General features: G+C 31.1%; 1 protein-coding gene across 2 annotated transcripts in view; it reads left to right on the top strand.

Moving 5' to 3' along the window:
* Positions 1–20329, top strand: part of Cdc37 (cell division cycle protein 37) — an 83480-nt gene that overhangs the window by 4126 nt on the left and 59025 nt on the right. For both annotated transcript variants that reach the window (XM_085818248.1, XM_085818250.1), the window contains exon 2: positions 5795–5928. In XM_085818248.1, the coding sequence (XP_085674374.1) occupies positions 5795–5928 (134 nt within the window). The remainder of the gene's footprint in view (positions 1–5794; positions 5929–20329) is intronic.

Below are 20329 nucleotides of genomic sequence, written 5' to 3'. Positions count from 1 at the left end.
CATAAATTTATTAGTAGTTAGTTATTTATGACATCGTTTTGACTTGTGAGAAATAAATAATGTATTGTAATCGTGAAAAATTTTGATTTTCATATTCCAAAGGAAATTTCCATTTTGATTAGTTCCATCATGATGTTTACACGTATGTATGTCGCATAACTTCCATAAAATGTTGAAATTTTATATTTGGGACTTATGACTAGTTTTGCGCGACGTATATGTGCGTATATATGCATGTATATCACATAACTCAAAAACAATTAACCGTAGAATGTTGAAAGTTTCTGTATGGGATTGGTGTAACATCTAATTGTGCACCTCCCTTTTTTATTGCAATCGGCAGTGGCAAAGGGGCATTTCATCTTGTTTGTAAATATTTTACAAGAAAGATAAGAAGTAATCTAACTAGCATACCTTGAAGAGAAACACATTAAATACACTTTTTTTAAAGCAAAATTTAAAGAATAAGTGATTAAATTTTCTATAAATCCCTTTTGTAAAATATTATATAAGAAACCAAATATTGTTTCCAGAAAGACTGATTTGTAGAGTGATTAGGTTTTTTTTTATGCTAAGGACATGAAGAATGAGCAGTGCCCTCGCCGGGATTCGAACCTGGACCTCTCCAATATGCGCTGAGAGTACTACCATTACACCATGAAGAATGCAGTGAGAAGTTAGTAAATGTCTTATATATTCCACCTTTTAAAGGCCGACTGGAAATTAGAAGACCCAATTGCCAAATCCTGGTGGTAAAGAATCATCATCCATCCCATTTTTTTTTTTTTTTTTTTTAGTTTGGATGCCACTGTAGAACATTAGGTTATTTGTGGAGGAGACGCATAAAAAATTAGCAAAGCCCTAGCCAATAATCGAACCTTGGACCTCTCAAATATACACCGAATGTGCTACATTACACCACGAAGGCTTGCAGAAAGGACGGAGAAAATACCAACTTTAAGGAGGAAAGTATTGTTTTAAAATGAATATCGCACAATAATTTCCACTTTAAATTGTCTTTCTGAAAAATATTTTTTGTAATATTCATTCTAAAATTCACATAAAGAAATATTTCTATACATAAATGTTATATTCTTAAAGTTATGTTACCTAAATGTATTTGTAAGCAATCAGTTAAAACACAATATGACAACTGCGCAAGATCCTCATAAAGATCCATTTTTATCGTCTATTTCCATCTATTCTGTTATCCGTTTCTATCTTTTCTATGATCGGCCAAAATAGAGTTATAATTATCCTCTTGAATATTTGAACGGGTAAAATATGTCAATATGACGTGTGTGTTCAATCTATTATGAACCTGTACACATTCAAGAATTTTTATTGAAGATACAAAATGTTACAGAAATGCAATGCCAGTCAAAACTCTTTACTTTTGAGATACATGGAAATCTTTCAAGTATTTGCAATACAAAGACACATAACATTTAGTACAAACAGTTATATGACTACCACAGCTTTGCGTCTTTTAGTATGGGAACTTTTCATTTACTTCTTCAATTTAAAGAAATCTACTTTGTATGATTCTGAGTTGCTAGGTTGCACTCTATCCCTTCTAGAAGTTCTGAAACGTCGTGCTGAGACACCCTGTAGAAATAAAGGAATAGTAAATGTACCAAATAAGTCAAAATGAATATAGCGATTACAAATGGCTATAACTATTTATCGAAAACAAATTTATCTTTAACACATAATGTAGAGGAAACTTCAAAAATTTTTATACATACATCATAGATGTTCTATGTGACTTCTGTTGGTCACACGGACAACATCTAGGCAGTAGTTCATTTCATATCATACATTCTGAAGCATTTGTTCAGTTACCAGCGCAAGCACATTACAAATGCTTGAGTTTTTGAATTGTTTTGGGCATTGGAGGCACAAACACCCTATCTTCCACATAACCCCATAGAAAAAAATTGCAGGGTGTCAAGTCCGGAGATCTCGGTGGCCAAGAGTAGAAGACATTGTCGGCAGCTCCACTTTGACTGATCTAACGCTTTGGAAGATGTTGATTTAAAAATGTGCGAACCTCCATACACAGGTGTGGGGATCTTCATCTTGCTGAAAGATGTAATCTGTGGAATGAGAGTCTAGCTGTGGCATTTAAACATTTGATGTCACACTTCGCTCACTGAAGAAAAAAGGACCCTACAGTTTATGTGATGAGATCACGCAGTAGACATTAACTTTCGCTATGTCACGTTCATGTTCAATTACAGTGGAAGGCTTCCCCGTACCCCATATTCGACTGCTGTACCAGTTAACCTTCCCACTTATGTGGAAGACTGATTCTTTGCTAAAAATGAGACGTTCAGCCATAGTTTAATCCTCCATGCTTTCCGGCATAAACATAGCATAATATACGTTTGCCGTCATCTTCCTGTTTCAATTGCTGCTCAAGTTGTATGATGTACGGTTTCATTTGCAGCCTCTTTCTGAGAACATGCCATACCATTTTTTGGGGCATATGTAACTCCCTACTGCCTTTGTACATCGATTTTGGTGGGTTTCATTCATATGTACAGTGAATTATCTGCTGAAACGTGTGGCCTTCCGGTACTTTTCCCTTTCCACAGACATCCTGTTTCTTTAAGCATCCGATGCCATCTGCGTATGTTGTTCGCATTTAGAGGTTCTTGTTTGTAACGTGGATGAAATCTTCTCTGCACTGTTGTAACAGAATTTTTCAAATTCTAACATGCAGAATGCTTTCTGTATGGGACTTGCCATTTTTACTAATGAGACAGTCGCAATGAACATGTTTCTTGTCATTACAAAGTTTCAATTCACATACGTAGGCTTCCGCTTCACTGCACGTTACATACAGAAATTTTGTAGTTTCGTCTACATTTTGTGTTACTCTTATCGATAAATTCTTTTCCGATAAATAGTTATAGCTGTTTGTAACCACTATATTCATTTTGACTTACTCTGTATTACAAAGAAAATTTGAAAATTTTGTGGGGACAAACATCTGTTTAAAAGCATTTATTAAGTTTTTCTGGCCATATAAATTTTAAAATTACTGCTTTTTAATATTACTGGAATTTCTTAATTACAGAACAAATTGAAAATAATTCTCTATTATATGCAGAACATTTCTGTTGACTTTTATTGAATTTATTTAGCAAAAAAAGCTGTAGGTTACCATGTTTCTTAAGACAACTACATAAGAGTATCGCTGATTGAAATATCTGAACCATCTATCTAGATGCTTAACTGGGCTTTGGGAATAAGGTGTATCAAAAGGGTGACCTCAGCAGTAGCATTTTTGGCTGCAGTGAAAGCTTCTGTTGCATTTTCTTTCCAATTTAATGAGGACGAATTTCAAACACGAGCAAGAGAATTCTTTTTATTGAACTGTTCTTCAAACAGTTTTATTTAAGTAGAAAGAATATGTGCTACTTTAGGTATGAAACATGTAAAAATTAAATATGCCTAAAAATCAGCAAAGCTGAATAAAAGGTGGTTGGTTGAGGAAAATCTAAAATACATTTTACTTTGCCAAAATGAGGTTCAATTCCATTTTCGGTGAAATGAAAAATCTAAGAAATCAATACGTGTTTGACCAAACATTATGAAACATCTAAGCAAAACATGGCTGATCTTTAGATTATGGTAACTTGGCGATTTTTTGGCAAAAATTTGGCAACCAACTCTCCTACAGCAACCCTCTATTTTTTTTCTCCCCGCCGCCATTTTGTCTTCACGAAGTAAAGACATGTTTCTTTTCTTTTTATCTACTGAACACTTCTTCCAACAATCTACTAGCCGAGTTACACTTATGCTAGAAATTTTATCTAACAAAACTGCTTAATCATGACAAATATTCACTGCAAAATTGGGAAAAAGTGCACAATACCATACTCCTTACGCGTTTTTCAAAATAACACATACACATAAACCATGTACACGTCGACTTATTTTTACTTAAAAAAACATCCCAGAATTACACAAAAATGGCATTGCGCACACTCTTCACTATATTCATGTACACTGCTTTTTTCTCATAAATTAGAAAATTTCACGAAAATACATTACAATTTTCTGAATCTTTAAACCCGGTAAAAAGAACATATATGAAATTACCTGATCGCGAAAAAGTATATACCCTTTCCAAATATGAACATTTCCACATATAAAATAAATAAAATATCCAAAAACTTTTACCTCTAAATCATCTATTATATTATAAACGTCACCAACGAATTCATACTGCAAGCATTACAAATACTTAGTGTCAAATATTTAAATTATTTCCATACACGTTTACTTCAACTAAAACGTATACCAAATTCCTACAAACATAAAATTCACAAAATAACTATCATTTAATTAAAATATCACTAAACCACGTACACGTCGACTTATTTTTACTTAAAAGAACATCCCAGAATTGCACAAAAATGGCATTGCGCACACTCTTCACTATATCCAAGTACACTGCTTTTTTCTCATAAATTAGAAAAATTTCACGAAAATGCATGACAATGTTCTGAATCTTTAAACCCGTTAAAAAGAACATATATGAAATTACCTAATAACGAAAAAGTATATACCCTTTCCAAATATGAACATTTCCACATATAAAATAAATAAAATATCCAAAAACTTTTACCTCTAAATTATCTATTATATTATAAACGTCACCAACAAATTCATACCGCAAACATTACAAATACTTAGTGTCAAATATTTAAATTATTTCCATGCACGTTTACTTCAACTAAAACGTATACCAAATTCCTACAAACATAAAATTCACCAAATAACTATCATTTAATTAAAATATAATTAAATTCAAAAATACTACTTAAAATATAAATAAGCACATACATTAAATTAATAAAAATTAGCTTACAATCCTAATTACTTTAAACTAAATCATTGCTAATAACAATTTTCCCAATAATACCAAATTACTTTACTTCCACCTTACATTTAGAACAATGCATAAAAATAATATCCTCAAATAATTAAAAATACTAACTTACCTAATCTTCTTCAGAATCTTGCTTACATGGTGGATACACTTTTATTATGAACCTACACTCATGCACCATTCAAACAATTCTTTTGAATTATCACACAAACGCATTAAAAATCTAGAATTCACTTTAGACAGCGCCATACAATCCCAAAATTATTCAACCCTACTTCACACAACACACAAGGAAGCTTAATACAAAATAATATACAGCCACAGATATTTTTCCAAATTCCCCCCTTTTCCGATTAAAGAACCATAATTCGTCCATTAATATCACATGACATATCCCATGATCTCTCAGTTCCCTCACACAAAATAATGCGTAATCGGAACTGAGTACTGCTCACATTATTATCAAAGTCCCAGGTAGTAACCTTTATCGCCTCCAAAATGTCGCCAAACTTCCAGTTACCATATTATAAAGATCAGCCCAAAATCCGTATTCCTGAAATTTTAAAAATAAGGCTTTCAAATGCCTGCAGTGTTCCTCGGAAACTGTAGACTATGAATAAGTCATCAACGAAACAGTAACACCTGCTACATGTGACTGTAAAATGTTGAAAAGTAGTGCTGTATAAGCCAAACTGCTTGTGGTGCTTTCAAATAAACTGAATGCTATACATAATACATCAGAAATGACGGATATTGAGGGGAATGAGATGTTCTCGATAATCACTTCCGTGACTTATTACTATGAATGAACAAGAATAAATATTACTTTAGTAATAAAATATGTATTTTAGAAGTATTATTTTTATTTGATTTGATCTTGTTTTACAGATTTCAGATGATGAGGATGATACTCATCCTAATATTGATACCCCCAGCTTATTTCGTTGGCGTCATCAAGCAAGAGTTGAGCGCATGGCTGAATTTCAGCATGACAAAGATGAATGTGAAAGATTAACTGCAGAGTAAGCAGTGTTTTGTTTTAATATAGTGCTGCAAATGGGAAGTTGATATATGTATTAATACGTATATTAACGTGAAAACTCTTAAAATATGCTTTGTAGTGAATGTATGTGGCTGCTGTATTTAGTGATAACTTTATATATGTGGTTTATAAATTTTAAAGTAAAAGTTCATTTCGGTCTGTATTTTATTAATATTAAAAAATTCTTCACATAAGCATTCTTTAAAAAAATAAGTTCATAAAAAATGTGCTTATGCAAAAGTATTTGGCTGTTATTGAGCCAAATAGTTTTGTTTACTTTGCATTTTAATTATTTCTTGAAATATTACATTTAATTAAATATATTTTGGAATTTATAATTGCTGTTGGTGTCTTACCTATTGGTTGATTAATTATTGGCTTCTGCATGAAACTGTTTATGTTCTGTGTTGGTAGCACTGTTTCTGGTCATCCTAATAATTTCTGTTCTTATGCAGAAGCTATATGCCAGAATGATTCAATCCATAACTTGATTATATTGCAACTCAGAATATCTCCGTCTAGCAGAATCACAAATTGTTTCCAAAGATCATGATGCTTTTGCACAAGAGATTTGTTTTAAAGCCTTCCACCATGATGTTGCAATGTCTTCTGGGTAATTAATACAGCTATCTAATTTAGTATATCTGTTCAGATCATTCAAATGCTTTGAAATAATAGAAATTATAATACTCTAGTAAATATAACAGCATAAGTATAGCATATCTCTCGTACTTAATATTTTATCAGCATAATGCAAAGTTCAAGATCCAGACGTCAGGACTTGGGCAATTCTGGATTTTAGGTCATCAATTTAGAATTTTCATGATTGAAAAATGCTAACTTCCCACAGTTACTAAAGGGCCAAAGTTTGGAACATAGGAAAATGTTAAACACTGTTCCGACTGCAATAAAATTAATATTTATTTACATTTTTTGGATATCAAATTACACAGACAGAAAATCAGTCATTGTTTTTTTTTTCTTCTTGAAGGCTTAATGTTGCCACTCTGGCAAAAAGAAAATCGCACACAAGGGAGTTTCACAGGTAGCGCTCTGTTAATGCAAATGATGTCGCCACACACGCCCTTCCCAGTGATAGCGTTAAACCATGTAATCTTTCAGATATGCAGGCCAGCTTTTGTGTTTCTAGGATGAATATCTTTGGAAGAGTCTCTAGGAAGTGGGGGTGAGGATTTTGGAGTTACCAGCTACATGTGTCTGGAGATTTGTTATTATTTCATCTTTGAGCCTGAAACATGCTTTCAGTATATCTCTCGATATCCTCTTAATTTTACCTGGAACTTCCACATTGAAAATTTTCTCAAAACGTTGTTTAACTAAATATGGCCTAAGGTTGAAGAGAAGATGAAATTATGTTATTATAGATGAATATGTGTAAACAATTTGCTAAGTCCTCATACACAATTTTTTTTTTTTTTTTTTTTTTTTTTTTGCATGTCTGGTTGTTGATGTTGGTTTTATGTTTTAGATATGATTTTGCAATTTTTGTATAAAATCTGAATGCATGACAGTGGAGGCATAACTGAAAAATTCTCAAGGGAAACAGATTGGTGTACTATACACAAGAATGGGTTAGAGTAGATTTAAGAGTGCCCCTTGCATTATCGTTGCATTATAAGTCATTTATGGTAACCTGAGTAGCTGAATGCTATGAAACACTGTTATGACGTAATTGGTTGCATGATTGCAGTGAATTTGAGTGAGGGAGAAAAAGGTTTGAAAAGGCTTGTTTGTGTGTCGGATTTTGGATAAGAAGTACGTTGTTATTTTGTGGTTTACATGGTAAAATGGCTGAATGTGGTAAGATTAATTAAGTTTCTGCTCGATTTGGAATGAAAGAGGAAAAAACATTAATTGACTGGTTTGTAAATGAAAATTTGCTTACTGGTTTGAAGTTTATATACAGTCAAAAGTCTTTAATCTGGACCTCAAAGCTACAAACTTTCTGCGCATGCTGCAACACATAATGTATTAACGCATGCGCATAACAAATTTGCGTATGTGCATAATACGTTTATGCATGCGTGTTTAATATTTAACGGGAGGGTATAAGCTAAGCGAAAATGATCTAATTATCTATTTCAGTTAATGTTGCAGATTACGTAGTTCCTTAATCTTCTAATTGGATCAGGCTTATTATTTTTTGCAGACTGTTAGAGCAATTTTATAAAAGTAAGCTTGAACTTTCGATTATGTCTAAAAGAATTTCTGATTCTGGAGCTACCAAAGGATCACCAAAGCGAAAGCATGTTTCGATGTCCATCAAACAAAAAGTGGAATTGCTGCAAAAAATGGATAAAGGCATATCCTTTGATTCTCTAATCATTCTGAAATATGTTTATCAATTTCACGCTGCTCTGCAGGGGGGGGGACGCGGCACGCAATGAACTGGAAGTTGATCTGTCAGCACAATCCTTATCTTCAGGGCAGATGTTTTTATTTTATTCGGCTTATAATTCCTTACTAAATGTAGTATTTCATCTCGATCTACTCCATCTTTGATATGATTTAAATCAAATTCCTCCTCATTATAAATATCACAAATACGCATCAAATATTTTTCTGGTTGCAATTTTCTAATTTTGACTATGCGTAATGTATGCTTTATGCTTGCACGCGTTGAAAGAAATGTTTAATAATGTAAACAAATATATATATAAAGCTTTTTTTTTTGTTTGTAAATGTTGATACCCTTTAGATCATAATTGCTCTTTATTTCATAAATTACGGTTTCATATTTTTAATTTTATAATTTTTGCATGCCATCTTACCAGATTTAAACTGATGATCTATAATCCGGAATCGTCGAAGTCCCGACAAGTCCGGATTAAAGACTGTTGACTGTATAAGTGTCCTGTTTATGAAAAGGAAACGTGTATGGTTGAATGTCGGAGGACATTTTTTACTCTTATTTTTGTGAATTTATGTGGTGATACCAGTATACAGATTCTAGTTCAGATAATTTTAGGAAGTTTTTGGATATGGTTCAGTAATTTTATTTGACTGAAGATACGGAAATTTCTAAATAAGGTAAGTGGATATTTTCTTTGTGTAGTGCTAAAATGAATTTCCCTTTTTATGTTATTTCATTGTTTGATTTAAAATGTAGTTTATTGATATTTTATACTTTTTGTTGGCTGCTCCTTTGACTTTTTAAGTGAATATAGATCAATGTGTACATGGACAAAGGGAGTGCACAATGGCTAGTTTGTGCTATTCTCTGATTTACTTATTTATTTTGAAGTGAAAATGGCTTAATGTGTATGTGGATACAGAGTTTGTGCAATTCTTTGGCTTGTGATTTGTGCAGTGGCGTTTTTTGCAAGTCATAGACTTGCGCAAACTCAGTGTGTATGTACTGGCAAAAATTGGCAGTTCTCACCAAGGGGCACCCGTAAATACATTTTTACTAAACAATGCAAATTATCTTTAATGGTGGATCAAATGCCAAAAAGAATCAAAGGTATGACATCAGTCGAAGAATTTGCCGTTTACAGGTGGTATTTTAGGCTGTTTTTCAAAGTTTGATGCTGTCGTTCGATTAAACCATTAGATTATGGATGGTAAGCTGTGGTGCTGTTAGCCTTGAAGCCTAGGTATTTGCTCAAGGATCAGAAGAGTTGGCTGTCATCGTCAACCTTGGTCAGATATTATCTTCTCTGGGATTCCAAATCTCGAAATCCAAGTTGCGACGAGGGCATTTGCGATGGATGAATTCAGTAAACCGCTGTCATACTGTCGGTCCACAGATAGGTATTTTCTTCTTGAATTGAAAATAGTTCTTTTAAATTTTCAGGAAGTCTTGCTGATGTTAATGCTCTGAACAGTGCACGTAATGGCAGGCCGCACATTGAGTTGAACAGTGTTAAGCAAATTTCGCTTACTGCGCATGCTTGATGGTGTACCTTTGGCGCAGGAAGAAATATTGGCGACTAAAAACAACCCTACGCTAGCTTATTCGTGATCTCCATGGCTGTCGAATGTGGGCGAATGATATGTATAACTGCAATGTTGTGGAACTTTGTTTATTAGTTATTTTAACGTTCATACCGATTGCACTTGCTTAATTTTCTAATATATGTTTCATTTTAATTTGTTTAACAGTGCATTTAATAATTGCTACCATATATTGTGCTTAATAATTCGTTATTTAGCTGTAATTTGTTTACATGTTATAATTCTCAGTAATGTAAAGTTTAGTTTGTTAACGTATATTCGCGCTTTTATTTCTTATTTTAAAGAATTAAATAAACAGCATTTTTTAATTGTAAAATTTCTTCAATGTTATTTGCAAACACTTGCTATATTTTTTACGTATGTCCATGTTTCTTTACGTATTTATGAATGGAACGTATGGTGAATTCTGAATTGTTTTTATTCCTTAAAAGTGTAATGAATAAATTTTCAACTAATATATCCTAAATTTCAGTCTTTTGAGCGAAAATTCGTACAGTTCCAAAGTAAAGTGCAGAATTTCATAAGTATAACATATTACATTTTGAATGCAAACACTGCTTCACATTATTTCGTAATAATTATTTACATCTCCTCTATCTATGCCTGTATCAATTTTTTCATTGGGTTATTTGTCAATATATCCTGGTAGAATTAGAAATATATTATTAAAAAATGTTTTTCCTGTATCATCTGCAAGGAACAGAAATTTAAAGCGATGAATTATTGGAATGAATTTTAGTCAGCATTTGAAGTTATTTAAAATTCCACTGCTGTGGGAAATATGTTATTTAGATTTCTGTTGCATTAAAAATTATTTAAAAGCTCCATAGAAATATAATTTTGAAATGCAAACATTTTAAGTACCAAAATTAAAAGTATTTAAAAGGTAGCTATTGTCATTGATGATAGATTAATTGACTTGTCAAGGAAACAAACCAAGTCTTCAGTACATAAACAATATATTTTTTATTCTGGGGGGTGAACATTGTTATTAATGGTTGTTATTAATGGTGATATAATCAAATAAATAACAAAGAATCTGCAAGTGAAATGTATTTTACCATTTCTTTGAATTTAGATATTTTTACGAATATTCCAAGCATTTAAAAGAAATATATTTCACAATATTTTACATATTTTGTAACTGTGAATGTATTCGTAGTTCCGGAAGTTCTGAATATTTGCAGAAACACATATTTCGGTCTATGATTTAGCTGGCTTCGTAAGTTAAGAAATAAATTTTTCTTTAATATTAACAAATGATTTTATATTAATAAGAAATTGGTACATTTGTAATTCCCCCCAAAAATTCTTTAAGACTAGCAAATACGTACATAAATTTGATTCCCCCCAGTATGTGTGACGAGTACGTTCCATTAGACTTCGTGATTATTTTGTAACAGCGCTACTTATTGCCAAAATTGGATCTTTATGCATATATATATATATAATGCATACAACATACATGCAAAGTTATGATAGCTGTTAATATATCATAATTGACTAGACATTACGAATATTGTTTCTCTTTCAAGACATGTACTTTCAAATGTTTTCATAACAACTTCTGTATTTATTTAGAATTGCCATGAATTTCGGTCTTGACGAGTCTTCGACCCGAGGGTCTTTACTCCTACATTATTTCCCCTACTGGGGCAGTCTTGGTACGCATAAATTTTCCTTAAAAAAGGAGCATGTTAACATCTTTAAGAACAGGAGGAAGGCGAGCGTGTCACCATCTATTGACGGTGGAAGTAATAAGTGTCTTGGAGTTTAATAAGCAGGACGAACGTAGTAGAGGTTACCGCAATTATAAGGATGAAAGTGAAATTGTTGCATAAGAGAAAATGAGTATATCAAGTGTGGTGAACGTAGCAAAGTGGTGAGGAGAGTAATATTATCCATATGGTCACTGGAGGTAAAATTAAATTTTTTTGCAGGTCACGTGATGCGATATATACAAGTCCTTTGCGGTTTAAAGTTCTGCTGAGGATCGAACCCTGAATGCTATGAGTAGCGAAGTAGTGAGGGGTGACCGCTCAGCTATGAAGCTCTTATTTAGTTAGAAAAAATTGTACTGATAAAATACTACACACAGAAATATTTTTAAAATGGTGTTTAAGAATGCTGTTGAATTTTCAGAGACACAGTAACAATTTAACTGGTTATAACCTTAACAGAGCAGAGATGTCAAACAGAAGAAGAAATGCTCCAATGCCAAATTAAAATATTTGATCATAAAACAAATGTAATTACAGTTAACTTATTTTCGAACTTGAAGATTGATTATCAAGTATAAGTTAATGTTTAATAAAAGAATTTCATGAAAACAACCTAAATTGGAAGTACAATGAAAATAGTAGATTTTATTTTACCAAGATAGCTTAGTACAATGATTTTGTCAATGTATTCGTTATGTTTATTTATGGGAAATTAACAGAATGTAACCTATGTTATGAATATAAAGGTAATTTTTATTTTTAACTCTCGCTAATTAAATATAAAACATTTACAAAAGTTTGAATATTTGGTGTAAAATTTGATTTTTCATTATTAAGATTAATTGCCCTTTCCACTGATTACTTTTCTTGATTTAATAAATTTCCTTTTGGTCTTTCTTACACCTTATACGAGTTTCACCCACTTTGGTAATGTATACTGTGTGAGAACTCTGGAAAACTTAAGCGACTTCTCGTTATGTTTTGGAAATTACAACAGAGGTTTGGAATATGTGTAAAAAAAAAACCTTTTTATAGACTCGGACAAATTAACAGAGTGCACAGTGTGTTCATACAGAATCAGCCAGCATTTATGGCGTAAATCAAAAGTAACGAAATGAATTCAACTAAGTAAATTTTAGTTAGTCCGAAGGCTACACAGAAAGAAACTGCACAAATTATCTCAGACCTAATATTGTAGTATGATATTCAAATAGATTCTCCCATCTAAAACCTCTTCCTTTCAATACTACTGCTTTCTACCTCATTCGAATACACTCAAAATTAGCATTCTGGCAGGAAAATGGAAAGGAAGAAAGAAAAGCTAATTATCATAAAATAGCTGGTTAATAAAAATAAATGAGAACTCTACAACCTCAATTCACTATTTTAATTTAGCCATTTTCATTTTTATGCAGCCTTTATATCGAAGTATGCATTTGTTTTGGTGTCAATAAACTTAATTCTTTCATTTTTTACCCGATTACGTAACATCACATGCGACAGCTGTAAATATGAAAAACACATGCATATATCCAGCAGCATGGTAATTTCTTTTGAATATATGGTGTCTGTAATCTACAAAAGAAAACTGTAAATTCAAAATACAAGATGTAAACATAGGTCTCCTGTTGGATAATATAAGAAAGTCACACTTTCTGGTATTACTATTATTTTTTATTATTTGTAGGACCTAGGTCCTACAAATAATAAAAAATAATAATTAAAAATTAAACACTGTGTAGAGAGTAAAAAGCATAACTTGTTGAAAAATTAACATGTATATCACTTTGCCCGAGTGTTATGGTCAGAATCCCATTCTGTATAATAATATATGCATTTGACATTATTAGGTATTGCTAATTAAATTAACATTTAAATACTTCAATGAAATATTAAGAAAATGAGAAAAATTATGAATACTACTTACTATATGATATGAATTTTTTAAAAGTGAGCTAATTAATAAACAAAGAGCAAAATATATAGTTCCATATTCTTTACACTGAAGTCTACTTCATGCTTATTATATCATCATTAGTTATGAGGGCAGAATATTTGTGGTCTTCACCTTGTAAAATCATGAGGAACATTTTAATAATATAGGAAAATTTAATATAATGGCCAGTAGTTGAAGTGAATGAAATGAGTATTTTAAATTCACTAGAAATTTAGGGTCGTGTAATGTTTAAATATTTCAAGTTTTGGAAGAAACTATTTAAAATGTCTTCTGTTTTGGGGATGGGTTGCTTTAACTGCTTTTGGGCTACAGATTTCAGCCATATAATCTGATAAATAGCATTTAAAGATTAATTTTTTAACCCAGGCAGATCATATTTCCTCATATGAAATTATTGTTCAAAATTTATTCACTGCCTTACTTATTCATTACACACAATATATTCATATACTAATTAATCATATATTAATACAATATTCAAATACTAATAATTAAATCCTTAAAAAATGTTCCTATATTAAAAGGAAAAACATTTCAAAATGTCCAATTGAGCAGTATTTGTTTTACCTCAAAATATGTCACTATTGTATTATTTTTCAAATTCGTTATTAATACATGAATTAAGTAAACTCAAGTATTATTTAGAATCGAGGATTAGTGATATGGGATGTTTAGAATGTTCAGGGTTTTATGGAAAAGTACTACTGAATGGTAAAAAGGTTTATTAAAATTCAAATACAGTGATTCAATGATGTAATATATACACATATAATTAATATGCACAACAAACGATTATTGTATGAAATGCATGACAGAGCAAGAATGAAAACATACATGAATTTACAATAACATAAGCTGAAAAATAAACAGAATACAAGAAAACTCACATAAATTTACAATAATATGAAACAATTAAGTGTTATGAGTAATAATATTAGTCAGATTTTTCCTTATAGTTAAATCTTCATTTTCATTGCTCTCTTAATATCTTGTGTTGGTGGTTGGCCTGCACGCATTCTTTAAGCGATAATCTCTGTGGCACTTCATCAAGCCCTAAATTGTTGAAACAAACATTACCAAATGCTAACTTGTAATGACATTAATACATGCATCATAACAAATACACAATGAATATTAAGAAAATGTTAATGTACCAATATTTCTTGTTTCAGTAGTATCAATTCTTGAAATATCATAAAAGAGGAATTAGACATTTTTGATTAAACATTCAATTATACATCTATCAATTTCAGTGTTATCATGTGGCACCAGGGTAACTATGCAAGACACACTAATCCCCTCAAAGATTTCTGATTTACAAAATAATTTTGGGAGTAACTTGTAAAGGTTAAAAAAATATTATCAAAAAGATACAATTCTTAAGTAATTACGTATATTTTGCAGAAATACTTCGGAACTGTTTGAGCTGGTATTCGTGAGAATCCTTGAGTAATTTTTTGAATGCAGAATAGTTTAACTGAGAAACAACAGAATGCAGTCAAATGATATCCCTAAATGACGTTGCGGCGTGCAATGAACTGGAAGTTGACCTGTCAGCACTATACTTATCTTCAGGGAAGATGTTTTTATTTTATTCGGCTTATAATTCCTTACTAAATGTAGTATTTCATCTCGATGTACTCCGTCTTTGATATGATTTAAATCAAATTCATCGTCATTATAAATATCATGAATACACATCAAATAGTTTTCTGGTTGCAATTTTCTAATTTCAACTATGCGTAATGTATGTTTTACGCATGCGTGCATTGAAAGAAATGTTTAATAAAGTAAACAAATAAATATTACGGTTTTTTCTGTAAGTTTTGATACCTTTTAGATCATAATTGCTCTTTATTTCATAAATTACTGTTTCATATTTTTAATTTTATAATTTCTGCATGCCATCTTACCAGATTTAAATTGATGATCTATAATCCAGAAAAACTGATAATCCAGAATCGCCGAAGTCCCGACGAGTCCGGATTAAAGACTTTTGACTGTATTAATATAAGCTACATAATGTAATATACTACGATTGATTTGTCACAGTAATTAGAATAAAAGTCTGAAATATTGCCGTGTCTTGCAAAATATCAACTAAATCTGTACACAAGATACGAAATATCAACTAAATCTATACACAAGAATTTTCCATTAAAAATTTCTGTGCAGACCTGATAATCATTATATATACTGCTCCTTGTATAATGTACTGAACTGTAAAGCTCCAGGTATACAAAACATTTCAAGACACTCGATATTTATTCTGTTGCAGAAACAGACTGTTTATTTTCAATATATATAATAATAAGTGAAGATGATACATGACAAATCTTTCAGTTCTATAATTTTTATATCTAATATTCAGCACACTATTATGCTAATAAGCAATCTTTATTCTCAAATCCTTGCATTATATGTTGGTGATTATGGGTGGTCTATTATTCATCTGTTTTCTTATCTGTCATGGCGACTACACTAAGTCTGTTAATCAAAGCTCAAATGTATGCCTGTCTCCTGTAATTTTAAAGAAATATTTGAAGGAAAGATAGGTTAAATTACATAATAATTATACATACTTTGCCTGTGTGTTTACAGTCAGACATAATATTCAACAACTAATATGCTTGAAAATGCCCAAGTGGGATTTGAATGGCTTCAATAACATATACTGGAAAATTAAATAAAAGTATTATAAAAATATTGCACCCATTTGGATGGCTTAAATAATAGTTGTGTAATAAAAGAACATTTACATGATATTAACTAAGTAATTTTTTTTTAATTTTATCTCTTTGACCTTTAAAATGAAGAGGTAATGTTTCTAGTTGATATTATATAGAAAACCTGAAAAGCAAAAAAAAACTACACTAATTCTAAAAATGTTTCCAAAGTTCACACATCTGCAAGAAACTAATAAGGTCAACAATGCCTGATTAACTGAATTTGTTGGCAGATGATGATTCAAATCTGAATATAGAAGACATGTAAACAGTATAAAAGCATACCAAATTTATATCAGTGTATGAGTCATCATATGTGTGAATGAGTGCCTACTATAAATTAAGTACAAGTCTTACTCTGAACTACTTAGTATGCTTATACACTAATTTTTGCATTTTCTTAATTCATATTTTTAATTAGCATCATTACAAAATTAAATAATATCTGTAATAATTGTAACTGAAACAATTGTATTTGAAATTTCACCTCTTTCATAATAACCACAATTGCCTAGTACATATTCATTAGCAAAGCATACAATTAAGTGCTTCACAGTATTATTAACAGTAAGGATGCTATCACACGTCGGTTTGTTTTGGAAGAACAACTGTTTGGAACAATTTTTCTGCTTTGTCACAACAGCCAATTATCATAGATCACTTTGGGGTTAACATGGAAACTGGTTTCCCATTACAAACAAGCTGATAGCTGATTGATTGAAAACGAACAATTTGCAATTTTTTTAGAAAGGAAGGAAAAAATCGCATGTCTTTCTTTCAATAGTAAACCAGGCAGAAAAATTGTCCGAAACAAGTTGTTCATGTTCATGTGTGATAAGGGTCTCAGACATCATTACTTACATCTAACATTTCACTTCCAGAAACAAGGGTCAAAATTTTTCAGCTGCCATTCACTGTGCCAATGCCTGAAATTAAAAAAAAATCATTTTATAAAAATCTTTAAAAGGATGATTCAAGTATTGAAAAAATCTTAGATCATAACTTGGTCATACACACAAAATATATTATTTTTATACCAATAAAATAATATGTTGTTCAGTGCTGAATGAATTATTTAACAATAGGAGAGTGTCAATGGTTGTGAAATCACATCATAATAATAAGAGAATTTATAAAAAATGAAATAAGGGGTTTTATTTTTATTTTATTTAAATTTTACTATTTAGTTAAGAATAATTATCCTACTAACTTTAATTCATATATTCAACTCTGAAACACACTTTCTACATCTTATCTTTGGCTACTATAGTCTGTGTAGTCAGCTTGATAGATACAGTCAGCAAATGATGATTGACAGCCATAATTGTTATCTTGTCTTCCTGGTACATGTGCAGTACACGTACGTGTTTTCCTACAACTTGCATGATCGCATACATACTTTTTCACTGCAGAAATATACAATTTTATGAAGAACTAATTTGCAATAATATATAGCACACTTGAAAACAAGCCAAGCATACTTTACATTAAAGTGCAATGTTATGTAATCATTGATGAAAATTACATACATCAAAATATACTTTATTGTTGACTTTACTATTACTTTAGGATTATTAAAAATCATCATCAATTCCTACATGCTGTACAATCATCTGCCTTTTAAAAATAGAACATGTTACATTTAATATTTCAACAGGTTTTTCTATTCAATAGATATTTGATGATAAGGAGTTAAGTAAATTTGAACTAATTATATTTTATTTTTACCAATTCTTAACAGTTATACCATAATTCATTACATTACGAGTTCATTACATTGTTTTATATCATATTAACTTCAACCAAAACATTTCAACACATTTGGAGATAAAAGACTCAAGTACCTTGCATCAGTTTTAGCTGTAATAAAATTACGCTGTACATACTAATAACTTTCTTCTTGAAGTTTCTCGAAAATGATGTTTCTTTTCGAAAAAATTAAAACAGTAAGGAAACAAATTATTTCTTAAAACATCTTTCTTAATGCTACATTATATAGAAATGTAGGAAATGTTAATGAACTGTATATGTGTTAAAATACAATATATCACATATTGCACATATAACATATCAAATTTACTGAAATGGGAAAATATATACATACCTGAAAGCAATCTTGCAATAGCATTTGGTTTGAAGCTCGTGCTATCCACTGGAGCATCTACATTTACGCTGATTTCCTTTACCCATTTTTTGCACTCTTCAATCGAATTTAAACTTGATAGTATCGTTCAACTTTCCAGTTGTTGGAGCAGTACAGGAAAAAAAATCTAATTTTACACAGTAATTACTTTACATTGCACATATACTCTACGAAGACTTAAACGCCGGATTTGTTTACAATCAGATGGCGGTGCATCTACCACATACCATATTTATCCTCTTTTCAAATCGTGCCAACATATAATTACGCCAAATTTGTTTCTGGGCATGTGTAATATGCGACATTCGTTTAACACTGTTCAACTCAATGTGCGGTCTGCCATTACGCGAACAGTGCTAACCTTGGCAGTGTGAGTTTTTGTTTTATTACTAGATTTAATACTAGATTTTGCCGTAAGGAACACTACCTGCCCTTCCTCAACCAATCTAAAATAGCGACTGCACCATTCATATTAAAGATGTATCACAGAAAAATGCATTTCAGTATCTTTATTTTGATTCAATTTGCTGGGCAAATATTTGCAAGAAATTTCGAATAACTTTTCAGTTTCACTGTTCCACTTGGACCACAACACTACTTACATTCAGTTGGAACCTTGTCAAATTCTAAACTCAACTGCCAAAAGTTTTGCATTATCAATTTTGTACGTAATACAAGTGGTGGAAGAACCTACTGGATCAAAAATAATAACAGTTATCTTTAATATATTTCTTTTTGTTGGGTTTCTACAACTCTTAATGTTTCGCACAAGTTATCCATGTTCAAGGAAATTACTCTATACTCATACACCAGTTAAGTCCTAATTGGTGTACAAGTTATTTCGTTCTCGGAATACGGAGTTATTTCATTCATTTTATGACTTTGTTCCATTATCATCCCAAAGTTTTTTTTTTTTTTGAGTTCCTCTGAATTTGTATTAAACTGATGCAGAAAAGCTTAATTGTAAACAACAAGAAAAATTAAGGACTATCCTTCTATGAGAAAATGAGTACTCTTTGATAATCCACACTCCACCCAAAAGTGGCGAACCCATTGCCAACCAAAATTTTGCCAAGCTAATGTGCAAACGTTTAAAGCTATTTTAATATGGTAGCACACTAAGAATTCTTTAAAAGTAATAATTATAATTTTATAATTCTTTTATCAATCGATAAAATTAAAAAAGCAAGAAACATCGGTAATAAAACTTTTTTTAAGAGATTCTTTACTTTTTTTATGCTGTTGTTCTTCCCATGTAACACTGCAATCTGTTTTCACCGGGAAAAAACAGAGAATTTCACAATTTGTACCCACAAACCTATAGGTACTGTAAATGAGATATGGCTGTCCTCAAAGCAATCTCTGGCCTGCAAATTTCAAAGCAGTTTCTGGCCTACACTTTGCTTGCAATTTTCCCCTTTGGATTTCCATAATATTGAATTGTTTACGAAGTATAACTTCATAGAATGTGAATTTTTGCATTCTGGACTGGTAGGCAAAACCATATTTCTGCTAAAAGCATTTTCATTAGCTAAAAAACATCTCAGTCCCATTACAGTCTGTTATAAGAAAAACAAATATATTCAGCACAGAAGGAAGGAGTAATTAAAAAAAAATATGGTTGAATTTTAAAAGTGCAGACCCACATGTAAACTGATGTGGGCTATTTGCATATTTAGGTTATCACATAAATACTTTTTTTACGACATACTGCATTGTCTTATGAATACTTTTCCACAATTGTTAGTTTGGGTTACAGATAATTAGAAAATACTGGAAATGTCTTAATTTTATAGGTATATGTAGCATTTTTCACTTACGTAAAAGGTTTCTGCCATTCATTTGATTAAATTTTC

Source organism: Stegodyphus dumicola, chromosome 6 (assembly GCF_044657685.1).
Source record: "Stegodyphus dumicola isolate Sdum_Otavi_A_Nest chromosome 6, ASM4465768v1".
Classification (NCBI taxonomy): Eukaryota; Metazoa; Arthropoda; class Arachnida; order Araneae; family Eresidae; genus Stegodyphus; species Stegodyphus dumicola.
The sequence above is the reverse complement of the archived record's forward strand: the minus strand, read 5'-3'. Positions and strand labels throughout refer to the sequence as shown.